This window comes from Bombina bombina, chromosome 5, assembly GCF_027579735.1.
Source record: "Bombina bombina isolate aBomBom1 chromosome 5, aBomBom1.pri, whole genome shotgun sequence".
Lineage (NCBI taxonomy): Eukaryota > Metazoa > Chordata > Amphibia > Anura > Bombinatoridae > Bombina > Bombina bombina.
This window is the reverse complement of record NC_069503.1, coordinates 1,064,724,589-1,064,739,162: the sequence shown is the minus strand read 5'-3', so window position 1 is coordinate 1,064,739,162 and position 14,574 is coordinate 1,064,724,589. Positions and strand designations below refer to the sequence as shown.

Genomic DNA, 14,574 nt, shown 5'->3' with positions numbered 1-14,574 from the left:
TAAGTAAAGTGCCAATTATTACGTTGTGTTCTCCCCAGAACTTTTTTCATGTGTTCAACACCAGGCTGATTTTACTGGCCACAGGGCTAAAATTCAAGTATATTCATATAAATTTGTTAATTGTTTATTTCCAATGTTTATTGCACAAATTATTAATTTGCAAAATAATTTTCATGGAAAATGATTCCTGCTTGCCGTTCATATAGTGTGACTGACTGGTTTCATTACTACCTAGATATTTGATTAGATTTGTTTTTTGTTCTGACCACTGATGTGGCTCTGTATGCTAATGTAATTATATACTGTCTTTTTCATGTATTTTTATGTGTAAAGTTAAAATATGATCTAACCCTGTTCTTGTACCATTTCATAATTTAAGCAAACTCGTTAGCTGCGTATGGTGCTCCTCAGTACAAATTGTAAATACTTTAGTTTTGTAGAGGAGAAACGTTTCTAGCACAATCGGTTTAATATTATCTTTCTCCTGGTGGTTCAGTTAAGAAATGAGAAATTTTAAGATTATCCTTCAGTTTGGGATGACCTAGATTGAGAACTACATCAGTTGAAAGTGGCAACGCTGTCTGTCACTGCTGTGCTTCCAAAACGTGTCCCTCACGGGCTTGTAACGCATTGAGCAGACCATTGTGGAGAAGCCTAGCCATGATTGACATATGTGTCCTTCTGTGAAGTGTTAATTCTCTTTCACTGTCATACCAGTGTAGCACATGATTTTATACACCTGTCTGATGTATTAAGCTAGTGTCAGTTTGATATGATAGAATGCAATGGTGTTACTTTGCTAATTGTTGCAGGGTTTAACATCTGTTTGAGGGGGCAAAACCATTTCGTTACATTTAGATAACTTAAAATGTTTTTGTTTGTTTTTTAGCACATACATTTTTAAACACTATATATTTGTTCTAGCCCCTATCTATCTGTCTGTCTATCTGTCTATCAGTCTATCTGTCTGTCTATCTAAAAATAACCAAATTATGATTAAAATATAAAAACAAAGTCGAAATTAAAATTTCATGATTCAGATAAAGCATGAAAAAATGCAAAATCATTATCAAATTGTGCAGTCTTTTTATACGCACAGTTTTTTAGGCACCAACTCCTGAGCATGTGCAGGAGTTCACAGTGCATACATTGTTATTGAATTACAGCTGTCACATGATACAGATGGCCGGTATATTAAAGTAAATTTTACAATTTCTCAGTAAAATATCTACTACTCATTTAAAATCATCCATAGTAAGTGCTGTTGCATTGTGTTTTTTTTTTATTATGTTTTTGTTGCTTATGCAATTTTACTATATTTAAAGGTCCATTAAAATATTCTCTCTACCCAATATCTCTGCAAAACAGGAGTTCACTAGTGCATGCATTATATGGCCAAACATATATGGACACCTGACCATTACATCCAAATGAGTTTGTTAGACATCCCGTTTCAAAACCATAGGCATTAATATGAAGTTAGCTCCCTTTGCGGCTATTACAGCTGCAACTCTTCTGGGAATGCTTTCCACAAGATTTTTGTAGTGTCTGTGGAATTTGGGCCCATTTAGCCAAAAGAGCATTTGTGAGGTCAGCACACATGTTGGACAAGAAGGTCTAACTCACAATCGGCATTCCAGGTTATCCCAGATTTGTTCAGTGGGTTGAGGTCAGGGTTCTGTACATGCCACTTGAGTTCCTGCACACCAAACTCATCAAACCATGTCTTCATGGACCTTGCTTTGAGCACAGTCATGCTGGAACAAGAAAGGACCTTCCCCTAAAACTGTTGCTACAAATTTGGAAGCACCCAATTGTCACTTGAACTAAGGGGCTAGCTAAACCCTGAGAAACAGCCCCAGACTATTATCCCTACCCCACCAAACTTTACAGTTGGCACTTTACATTCTAGTAGGTAGCTTCCACTTTGCATCTGCCACACCCAGATTCTTCAATCAGCCTGTCAGATAGTGACACATGATTCATCACGCCAGAGAACATGTTTCCACTGCTCTAGAGTCCAGTGGCATGAGGCTTGTGAAGCTCCGGACGCAAAGTTCTTGTGCTGATGTTGCTTCCATAGGCAGTATGGAACTCTGTAGTGAGTGATGCAACACATGATAGGTGATTACTCACTACACTCTTTAGAAGTCGGGGGTCCTGCTCTGCTTGCATGGTCTACCACTTGGTGGTGTGGTTGGGCTGCTGTTGCTCCCAGACGCTTCCAAAGGTGTTATTCTATGCAGTGCCATGTTTAAAGTCACCAAGCTCTTCAGCATGGCCCCATTGTACTGCCAATGTTTGTCTGTGGAGATTTCACAGCTATCTGCCTCATTTTATGCACCTGTTAGCAATGGGTGTGACTGAAACACTTTAAACTCTGTAATACAAATGCATACAGAAAGAGAAGCACTACACTAGGAATGAACAGCTCAGTACCTTGTACTATGGCGAGTTACCACCTAGAAGCAGCCTCTTTTAGCCCAATTGTGCTTTTCACAGAGGAGGACTTTCCAGAAGTACAACAGTCTGATCCTGCCTAGTAAGGCCATTACAGCTCCGAAATACCAGGCAATCCTCTTCTGAACAAGGAACATGACAACCCCAGACAATCGTAATAAGTAAGGTTGTCCACATTGTTTTGTCCATATAGTGCATATTAAGATTAGGAACCAACAAGAATTTTGAGGAGCCAGCCATTCATTTTATTGAGCATATTTGGAACTTCTGGTGGTGTTGAGCTATTGTCTAAAATTAGTACACAAAGCTTTAGGGTTTATCTAAGTCATTCTTTTGCTACATTTAGATGTTGTTTTTTTTAACTGTAAACTTTCATGATTCAGAGACAGCACTCCGGTTTAAGCAACTTTCCCATTTACGTCTATTTGCTTTGTTGTCTTTGTTTCCTTTGTTGAAAACCACATCTTAGTAGGCTCAATAGCAGCAATTCACTATGGAACGTAGGTGCTCTCAGTAGTGCTTAGCTGCTCCTTCAGCAAAGGATACCAAGAGAATGAAGAAAGTGTGGTAATATAAATAAACTGTTCTATCTGAAACACATAAGAAAACATTTGGGTTCATGGCCCTCTAAACCCCCCTAGCTTATGCTGCTATTGGTGAAGAATCCCTTGGTACTGTGAACACTGTAACTCACTTATAACTATTGTCAAATGGTCTGCTAACCTGATACAACTACTATTTAGTTTTTCTATATATGCATTTCTTGGCAGAAGAACACATTCATACTTTCTTGGCAAGCATAATGTTTTTGTATAATAGGTTTGTTAAAATCTCTTTTAAATTGTTTTTAGCTTCTCGGTATCCAAAAACTCAGCCTATTGTGAAGAAGCCTAAACTTAAGGTGGTTTCCCTGGAAGACACTAATAATTATGGTATGGTGGTAGCTATTTGTTGTGTGACGCGAGCTGGCTTGAGCTTGCTGCTCATCAGCTTTTAGCTTGGCATCAAGCATGTTTGATGGTATCTGTGCTCTCTTGTTTAGAGTTATTGCATGACTTAGATAATTTAATGGATTGCTCGACATTTAATTACACAAATCAGACTTTCTTTAATACAGGTGGTGAGCGTCCACAATCCATTACTCCTGGGAATTACTCCTCTCCTCCACTAGGAGGAGGCAAATATTCTCCAACCACAAGAGCTCTATAAAACTCCTCCCACCTCATGGGTAAATCAGTCTTGTCATGAAGAATGAAAATGTGCTTGTTGTTCTTCAGTGAGAAGGGGTTCTCAGTCTGAATTGAGGCCCATTTCCCATCAGAGTGCAGTGCTTGTGAGTGTTGTATATGGAGTGTATGTGTATGTATATTGGTGAGATTCTATTGAGAAACGCACATGGGCATGGGATCCTTGTTTCATGCCAGGCCAAAGATAAGACTAAACTGAAAAATCTCTGTTATTTATTATGCTGAACACTGCAAAATGCATTATTCCTAGACACTGAAGGACCCTTGAGGTATCAAATAGGGAGTAATAGGTAGCCCAGATGACAGAATTCTTGCACTTAGAAAGATATCATCTTTAAACAGGCAAAGTAGAACTGCATTTGAGAAAACAAAAGGAGAAAAGAAAAGAGGCGCACAAGGCACGACTCAAGTGAAAGATTTATTTACATATATTGCACACGCAAGGGATAATGCACTTACTAGATTAAAACGAATAGCAAGCATTCAAATGGATCATTAGAAGTTTGCAGCTCCTTGTCTCACACAGGCATAGATGGTCCGCCTTCTCTTAGCTAATACAAGTTGCTGCAGGCAAAAGTAATCTGGATCCTTTACTCGGCTGTTTGTATAGCTTGTGTGACAAAGTTCCTGCTGCTCTCCTACGATCACCAAGTGATGTGTCTGCTGGCCTGACGCGTTTCCCCTGAGCTGCGGTCGGGCTTTTTCAAAGGCTCATTCAATAACGGATATCCCCAGAGTTGCGCCTGTTTTTTTTAAAGGCGTTTTGGCCAACCCAAATGTAGGTGTGTGCTAAGTGGCCAATAATATGAGAGGGTGTGTAAAAGTCCCGTATCAAAGTTTGCAATAGCAATTTCGGAGAAAAACAAAATATCTAAAATCTGCAAATAAAATACAAATTATAAAAACAACATGTACACTAAAACATAATTTTAACACAGTTTGAAACTTATGTTATAACATATGAACACATACATTCTTCCATTTGGAAAAAAACACATGGCGGGCCAATACCAATGCAAGACTATACTGACTGGCCAAAAATGAGAGTATATACGTTCTCCGAGTCAATGACACCGGTGAATAGCAAATTATACAGTGTATCTTTGGTTAAAAATACAAAGAGCTACGTATTATTACAATTACTTATAAGATAAAAACAATCTTACAATTTCATCATTAACAAATATATAAATGCATTAATTTAAAAACAAAATAGTGCACACAGATTTAAAAACATAAGAAGCAATGCATAAACCGTACAAGTTCATTGCAAGTTAATTTTCCTTAAGAGGCTCCCATTATGCGCTGCTAGCTACAAACTTAGAAATAACTCTATGTGCAGAAAACAGGGGATACTTTGCGAGTGTTAGTTGTGACCCATTAAATGACATGTTCTATTGTTGCAAAAATGTATATGTGTGTATATACACTGCTCAAAAAAATAAAGGGAACACTTAAACAACACAATGTATCTCCAAGTCAATCACACTTCTGTGAAATCAAACTGTCCACTTAGGAAGCAACACTGAGTGACAATCAATTTCACATGCTGTTGTGCAAATGGGATAGACAACAGGTGGAAATTATAGGCAATTAGCAAGACACCCCCAATAAAGGAGTGGTTCTGCAGGTGGTGACCACAGACCACTTCTCAGTTCCTATGCTTTCTGGCTGATGTTATGGTCACTTTTGAATGCTGGTGGTGCTTGCACTCTAGTGGTAGCATGAGACGGAGTCTACAACCCACACAAGTGGCTCAGGTAGTGCAGCTCATCCAGGATGGCACATCAGTGCGAGCTGTGGCAAGAAGGATTGCTGTGTCTGTCAGCGTAGTGTCCAGAGCATGGAGGCGCTACCAGGAGACAGGCCAGTACATCAGGAGACGTGGAGGAGGCCGTAGGAGGGCAACAACCCAGCAGCAGGACCGCTACCTCCGCCTTTGTGCAAGGAGGAACAGGAGGAGCACTGCCAGAGCCCTGCAAAATGACCTCCAGCAGGCCACAAATGTGCATGTGTCTGCTCAAACGGTCAGAAACAGACTCCATGAGGGTGGTATGAGGACCCAACGTCAACAGGTGGGGGTTGTGCTTACAGTCCAACACCGTGCAGGACGTTTGACATTTGCCAGAGAACACCAAGATTGGCAAATTCGCCACTGGCGCCCTGTGCTCTTCACAGATGAAAGCAGGGGCACACTGAGCACATTTGACAGACGTGACAGTCTGGAGACGCCGTGGAGAACGTTCTGCTGCCTGCAACATCCTCCAGCATGGCCAGTTTGGCAGTGGGTCAGTAATGGTGTGGGGTGGCATTTCTTTGAGGGGCCGAACAGCCCTCCATGTGCTCGCCAGAGGTAGCCTGACTGCCATTAGGTATCAAGATGAGATCCTCAGACCCCTTGTGAGACCATATGCTGGTGCGGTTGGCCCTGGGTTCCTCCTAATGCAAGACAATGCTAGACCTCATGTGGCTGGAGTGTGTCAGCAGTTCCTGCAAGACGAAGGCATTGATGCTATGGACTGGCCCTCCCGTTCCCCAGACCTGAATCCAATTGAGCACATCTGGGACATCATGTCTCGCTCCATCCACCAACTTCACTTTGCACCACAGACTGTCCAGGAGTTGGTGGATGCTTTAGTCCAGGTCTGGGAGGAGATCCCTCAGGAGACCATCCGCCACCTCATCAGGAGCATGCACAGGCGTTGTAGGGAGGTCATACAGGCACGTGGAGGCCACACACACTACTGAGCCTCATTTTGACTTGTTTTAAGGACATTACATAAAAGTTGGATCTGCCTGTAGTGTGTTTTTCCACTTTAATTTTGAGTGTGACTCCAAATCCAGACCTCCATGGGTTGAAAATTTTGATTTCCATTTTTTAATTTTTGTGTGATTTTGTTGTCAGCACATTCAACTATGTAAAGAACAAAGTATTTAATTAGAATATTTTATTCATTCAGATCTAGGATGTGTTATTTTAGTGTTCCCTTTATTTTTTTGAGCAGTGTGTGTATATATATATATATATATATATATATATATATATATATATATATATATATATATTTATTAAAATATATTACAATTTTTTTTATTTTATTAAAAATATATACTTCATATAAGATATAGATTTCATAAAAATACCCCTATCTTGAAATAATTTAATACTCTAAAATACTTAAATAGGCTTATAAAATATTTAATAATTTAAAATTTAAAAGGTCATTTTGGTCACAATCTACTCTAAGTTAAAATTACAGACTCCTACTAACTATAAAACTAATATATATTTATTATTAAATATTAAAATACCCTAAAAAATTATTTATAGGAAAGCTGCCACATCTATGTCTATATTTAATCCTAGAGGTTGTAGTGTTTTGAGTTTATAAATCCACTTTGTTTCCAATTTTCTCAATTCCAATAGTCTATTTGGTTTTGTGTGAGAAACATAATCTATTATTTGTACTTTTAAAGAGCTAGGATTACTTCCATGGCAGTCCAAAAAATGTTTTGGAACACTATGGTTAACCAATTTTTCCTTAATATTATAAAGATGTTCATTGGATCTACGTCTTGCTTTCCTTTTTGTGTGGCCTACATATAATAGGCCACACCCACATTCTAATAAATAAACAACATGTGGAATCACAATTGCTCTTACATTTTATGTTGTATGTTTCTGTTTATTGACTGTTATGGAAAGTTGGTGCTCTATTGATGTGTTTACACATATTACATCTCGTTTTGCCACACCTCATAGTACCTTTCCATTCTTTTAACCAATTATCGGTCTTTTTATCATCAATGCTCTTTAGAATGGGTTTGATTTTGCTTGGAGCCAACAAATTTCTGAGACTTTTACCCTTTTCATATGTAAAAATGGGTTTATCCTCCAGATGTGGTCCTAAAAGAGGATCTGATTTTAAGAGGCCAGTGTTTTTTTATTATATTTTCTAATTTCTTGGAACCTTCATTATAGGTAGTAATAAACCTTATAGGATTACTTTTATTGGATTGTGAATTTATAAATTTATTATGTAAATTCGTCCCTATTACTGCTGAATTTTCTGTAGAAATATTATTATGAAAAAACGTCTTTCTATCCTTGGACGCTACCTTTGATTTGGCTACCTCTGCATTTGAGTATATTTGAGATTCTGGAAGTCAAAAAATAACCTAATTGGTAGAATAACTACTACTTAGGAGATGTCTATACATGCTGGATATGCCTCATTGAATATTTTTAACTACTCCATGTTACACAAAAATTCACTTTAAAACTAGCTCACTTATACCGGCTGTAGTGCCCACCTCTACATCATTCAGGCAGCCGATCAGTCTGCTGTTCTGTATGCAGCATTACACTCCGCTGAGTGTGTAATACTTGCCCCTTCACTTGTGCTACTGTCAGAGGTGGCAAAGAATGTAAGAATCAGCAGTCTTATGACTGTTGCTTCTTACATTGTGGGAAGCAGGCTCACATGTGCGAACCTGCCCTGCAAGGGCTCCGGAGCAGCTAACGCTGCTTCATATGTGGAGCCCCTAGTCTTTCTCAGTATTTCTTTACTAGTTGATACTATCTTATTTTCTGTAATGTTCTCTTGCTTATTATTATGAAACTTCTTAAGCAACTTATAACATATTCTCAATAGTCCATAGAATACTAAAACCTCTGAAAAACAACAAGCTTAACAAGGGGATTAAGATATGAAGGGTTCTTGTGAACTGCTTCTGCCTAGCTCACCCATGTAGATATGGATAAGCTGGACTTTGGAATTTATGTTGAGTGCAGGAACTATGCACTATCTTTTAACCCCCTCACTACCGGGACTTTCAGAGAAAAACTTGCCCAAAATACCGGAGATTTTTTAGCATTTTTGCTATCACTCCATTTAAACAGAAATAGAGCCTTGCATTTTTTTTTATTTACCTGTCAAGGTATTGATCTAGGCCCATTTTGGTATATTTCATGCCACAATTTCTCCGCCAAATGCGATCAAATAACATTTTTTTTATTTTTCACAAACTTTGAGTTTCTCACTGAAATTATTTACATACTGCTTGTGCAGTCATAGCACATATGGTTGTAAACGTTTCTCTGGGATTCCCTTTGTTTAGCAATAGCAGACATATATGGCTTTGCCATTGCTTTTTGGTAATTAGATGGCCACTAATTGCAGCTGTGCACCACACTATATATATATATATATATATATATATATATATATAATTTCTTTCATGTAATTGGCAAGAGTCCATGAGCTAGTGACATATGGGATATACAATCCTACCAGGAGGGGCAAAGTTTCCCAAACCTCAAAATGCCTATAAATACACCCCTCACCACACCCACAATTCAGTTTTACAAACTTTGCCTCCTATGGAGATGGTGAAGTAAGTTTGTGCTAAGATTTCTACGTTGATATGCGCTTCTCAGCATTGTTGAAGCCCGATTCCTCTCAGAGTACAGCGAATGTCAGAGGGACATGAAGGGAGTATCACTTATTTGAATATGATGATTTCCCTAACGGGGGTCTATTTCATAGGTTCTCTGTTATCGGTCGTAGAGATTCATCTCCTACCTCCCTTTTCAGATCGACGATATACTCTCAATTTACCATTACCTCTACTAATAACTGTTTTAGTACTGGTTTGGCTATCTGCTATATGTGGATGGGTGTCTTTGGGTAAGTATGTTTTTTATTACTTAAGACACCTCAGCTATGGTTTGGCACTTTATGCATTTATATAAAGTTCTAAATATATGTATTGTACTTATATTTGCCATAAGTCAGGTTCATGTATTTCCTTCTGCAGACTGTCAGTTTCATATTTGGGGAATTTAAACATTTTAAGAAATGTATTTCTTACCTGGGGTTTAGTCTTTTTTTCAATTGACTACTTCTTGCTATTGCGGGTATTAGGCCCGCGGGTGCGTAAAATGCTAAACTTTATTGCGTCATTCTTGTTGCGAAAAATTTTTTGGCACGAAAAGACGTTTATGACGCAACTTCGTCATTTCACATGGTGGCGTCATTAGTGACGCAAGTGTGTCATTTCCAGTTATTTTTGGCGCCAAAGAAGTTTACGTTACGTTGTGCGTCATACATGGCGCCAAATTTTTTTCATTATTTCAATACCCCTTGTATGTTTGCCTCTTGCTTTTTGCTATCAGAGGCCTATGCTATTGCATTTTTTCACATTCCTATATATGTTGTTTTTTCTCTTACATTGTGCAAGATGTCCCAATCTGATCCTGCCTCAGAAGTTTCTGCTGGAACATTGCTGCCTGACATCACCAAAGCTAAGTGCAATTGTTGTAAAATTATAGAAATTATTCCACCGAATGTCATTTGTAATAGTTGTCATGATAAACTTTTACATGCAGATAGTGTTTCCATCAGTAATAGTACATTGCCAGTTGCAGTTCCTTCAACTTCTAATGTGCATGATATACCTGTAAATTTTAAATAATTTGTTTCTGATTCTATTATGAAGGCTTTGTCTGCATTTCCACCTTCTAATAAACGTAAAAGGTCTTTTAAAACTTCTCATTTAGCTGATGAAAATTTCAAATGACCAACAACATAATAATTGATCCTCTTCTGATGAGGATCTATCTGATTCAGAAGATCCTTCCTCAGACATTGACACTGACAAATCTACTTATTTATTTAAAATAGAGTATATGCGTTCTTTATTAAAAGAAGTGTTAATTACTTTGGATATTGAGGTAACCAGTCCTATTGACGTTCAGTCTAATAAACGTTTAAATGCTGTTTTTAAACCTCCTGTGGTTTCTCCAGGGGTTTTTCCCATTCATGAGGCTATTTCTGTTATGATTTCTAGGGAATGGAATAAGCCAGGTACTTCTTTTATTCCTTCTTCAAGGTTTTAAAAAATTGTATCCTTTACCAGCAAAATCTATAGAGTTTTGGGAAAAAATCCCCAAAGTTGATGGGGCTATTTCTACTCTTGCTAAACGTACCACTATTCCTATGGAAGATAGTACTTCTTTTAAGGATCCTTTAGATAGGAAGCTTGAATCTTATCTAAGGAAGGCCTATTTATATTCAGGTCATCTTCTCAGACCTGCTATTTCTTTGGCTGATGTTGCGGCTTCATCAACTTTCTGGTTGGAAAATTTAGCGCAACATGAATTGGATTAGATTAGATCCATGTCTTTAGCTGTATTAGCTAGAAGAGCTTTGTGCCTTAAGTCTTGGAATGCTGATATGACATCTAGATTATTATCTCTTTCTTTCCAAGGTAATAATTTATTTGGTTCTCAGTTGGATTCTATTATTTCAACTATAACTGGGGGAAAAGGAGTTTTTTTTGCCTCAGGATAAAAAACCTAAGGGTAAATCTAAGGCTTCTAACCGATTTTGTTCCTTTCGTCAGAATAATGAACAAAAACTCAATCCTCCCCCCAAGGAATCTGCTTCCAATTGGAAGCCTTCCTCAAATTGGAATAAATCCAAGCCATTTAGGAAACCAAAGTCAGCCCCTAAGTCCGCATGAAGGTGCGGCCCTCATTCCAGCTCAGCTGGTAGGGGGCAGATTAAGGTTTTTCAAGGACTTTTGGATAAATTCTGTCCAAAATCATTGGATTCAGAGCATTGTCTCTCAGGGGTATCGAATAGGATTCAAAGTAAGACCTCCTGTGAGAAGATTTTTTCTCTCACGCATCCCTGTAAATCCAGTAAAAGCTCAGGCTTTTCTGAAGTGTTTCAGACCTGGAGTCTTCAGGGGTAATCATGCCAGTTCCTCCTCAGGAACAAGGTTTGGGGTTTTATTCAATCCTATTCATTGTACCAAAGAGAGAAAATTTATTCAGACCAGTTCTGGATCTAAAAATTTTGAATCGTTCTGTAAGAGTACCAACTTTCAAGATGGTGACTATAAGGACTATTCTGCCTTTTGTTCAGCAAGGACATTATATGTCCACAATAGACTTGCAGGATGCATACCTTCATATTCTGATTCATCCAGAACACTATCAGTTTCTGAGACAAGCATTACCAATTTGTTGCTCTTCCATTTGGCCTAGCAACAGCTCCAAGAATCTTTTCAAAGGTTCTAGGTGCCCTACTATCTGTAATCAGAGAACAGGGTATTGCGGTGTTTCCTTATTTGGACGATATCTTGGTACTAGCTCAGTCTTTACATACTGCAGAATCTCACACGAATCAACTAGTGTTGTTTCTTGGTTGGAGGATCAATTTACCAAAAAGTTTCTTGATTCCTCAGACAAGGGTCACCTTTTTAGGCTTCCAGATAGATTGTGTCCATGACTCTGTCTCTAACAGACAAGAGATGTTTAAAATTGGTCGCAGCATGCCGGCACCTTCAGTCTCAGTCATTCCCTTCAGTGGCTATGTGCATGGAAGTTTTAGGTCTCATTACTGCAGCATCGGACGCGATCCCCTTTGCTCGTTTTCACATGAGACCTATACAGCTTTGCATGCTGAATCAATGGTGCAGGGATTATACAAAGATATCACAATTAATATCCTTGAATCCCATTGTATGACACTCTCTGACATGGTGGATAGATCACCATCGTTTGGTTCAAGGGGCTTCTTTTGTTCGGCCAACCTGGACTGTGATCTCAACAGATGCGAGTCTTTCAGGTTGGGGAGCTGTTTGGGGATCTCTGACAGCACAAGGGGTTTGGAAATCTCAAGAGGCGAGATTACCAATAAATATTTTAGAACTCCGTGCAATTCTCAGGGCTCTAAAGTTTTGGCCTCTGCTAAAGAGAGAACCGTTCATTTGTTTTCAGACAGACAATATCACAACTGTGGCTTATGTCAATCATCAGGGTGGGACTCACAGTCCCCAAGATATGAAAGAAGTATCTTGGATACTTGCTTGGGCGGAATCCAGCTCCTGTCTAATCTCTGCGGTGCATATCCCAGGTGTAGACAATTGGGAGGCGGATTATCTCAGCCACCAGACTTTACATCCAGGGGAGTGGTCTCTCCATCCAGATGTGTTTTCTCAGATTGTTCGGATGTGGGGTCTTCCAGAGATAGATCTCATGGCCTCTCATCTAAACAAGAAACTACCCAGATACCTGTCCAGGTCCAGGGATGTTCAGGCGGAAGCAGTGGATGCACTGACACTTCCTTGGTGTTATCATCCTGCTTACATCTTCCCGCCTCTAGTTCTCCTTCCAAGATTGATCTCCAAAATCATCATGGAACAGTCTTTTGTGTTGCTGGTGGCTCCAGCATGGCCACACAGGTTTTGGTATGCGGATCTGGTTCGGATGTCCAGTTGCCCGCCTTGGCCACTTCCGTTACAGCCGGACCTACTATCTCAAGGTCTGTTTTTCCATCAGGATCTCAAATCCTTAAATTTGAAGGTATGGAAATTGAACGCTTAGTTCTAAGTGATAGAGGTTTCTCTGACTCAGTGATTAATACTTAGTTACAAGCTCGTAAATCTGTCTCTAGAAAGATTTATTATAGAGTTTGCTCTTCTCATAAATTCTCCTGGCATTCTTTTAGAATTCCTAGAATTTTACAGTTCCTTCAGGATGGTTTGTCTGCAAGTTCCTTGAAAGGTAAAATCTCCGCTCTTCCTGTTTTATTTCACAGAAAGATTGCTATACTTCCTGATATTCACTGTTTTGTACAGGCTTTAGTTCGTATTAAGCCTGTCATTAAATCAATTTCTCCTTCTTGGAGTCTTAATTTGGTTCTGAAGGCTTTACAGGCTCCTCCATTTGAGCCTATGCATTCTTTGGACATTAAACTACTTTCTTGGAAAGTGTTGTTCCTTTTGGCTATCTCTTCTGCTAGAAGAGTTTCTGAGCTATCTGCTCTTTCTTGTGAGTCTCCTTTTCTGATTTTTCATCAGGATAAGGCAGTTTTGCGGACTTCTTTTCAATTTTTACCTAAGGTTGTGAATTCTAACAACATTAATAGAGAAATTGTTGTCCCTTCCTTGTGTCCTAATCCTAAGAATTCTTTGGAAAGATCCTTACATTCTTTGGATGTGGTAAGAGCTTTGAAATATTATGTGGAAGCTACTAAAGATTTCAGGAAGACTTCCAGTCTATTTGTTTTATTTTCTGGTCCTAGGAAAGGTCAGAAGGCTTCTGCTATTTCCTTGGCTTCTTGGTTGAAACTTTTGATTTATCAAGCTTATTTGGAGTCGGGTCAGGCCCCGCCTCAGAGAATTACAGCTCATTCTACTAGATCAGTCTCCACTTTGTGGGTTTTTAAGAATGAAGCTTCAGTTGATCAGATTTGCAAAGTGGAGACTTGGTCCTCTTTACATACATTTACTAAATTCTACCGTTTTGATGTATTTGCTTCTTCGGAAGCAGTTTTTGGTAGAAAAGTTCTTCAGGCAGCTGTTTCAGTTTGATTCTTCTGCTTTTGTTTTAAGTTTTTTTTCTTTCAAAAATGAAATAAACTTATTTTTTTGGGTTGTGGATTAATTTTTTCAGCGGAATATGGCTGTTTTTATTTTTATTCCCTCCCTCTCTAGTGACTCTTGAGTGGGAGACTCCACATCTTGGGTATTGCTATCCCATACGTCACTAGCTCATGGACTTTTGCCAATTACATGAAAGAAAACATAATTTATATAAGAACTTACCTGATAAATTCATTTCTTTCATATTGGCAAGAGTCCATGAGGCCCACCCTTTTTATGGTGGTTATGATTTTTTTGTATAAAGCACAATTATTTCCAAATTTCCTTTGTTGATTCTTTCTACTCCTTTCTTTATCACCCCACTGCTTGGCTATTCATTAAACTGAATTGTGGGTGTGGTGAGGGGTGTATTTATAGGCATTTTGAGGTTTGGGAAACTTTGCCCCTCCTGGTAGGATTGTATATATGT

The 14,574-nt window shown here is 38.7% G+C and overlaps 1 protein-coding gene across 2 annotated transcripts in view; it reads left to right on the top strand.

Annotated features, from left to right (window-relative positions):
• Positions 1-14,574, top strand: part of TMEM65 (transmembrane protein 65) — a 302,373-nt gene that overhangs the window by 76,435 nt on the left and 211,364 nt on the right. The window contains exon 2 of one of the 2 annotated variants that reach the window (XM_053715338.1): positions 3,312-3,392. The exons of the other annotated variant lie outside the window; for it this stretch is intronic. Coding sequence (XP_053571313.1) covers positions 3,312-3,392 — 81 coding nt within the window. The remainder of the gene's footprint in view (positions 1-3,311; positions 3,393-14,574) is intronic. 2 annotated transcript variants of the gene reach the window in all.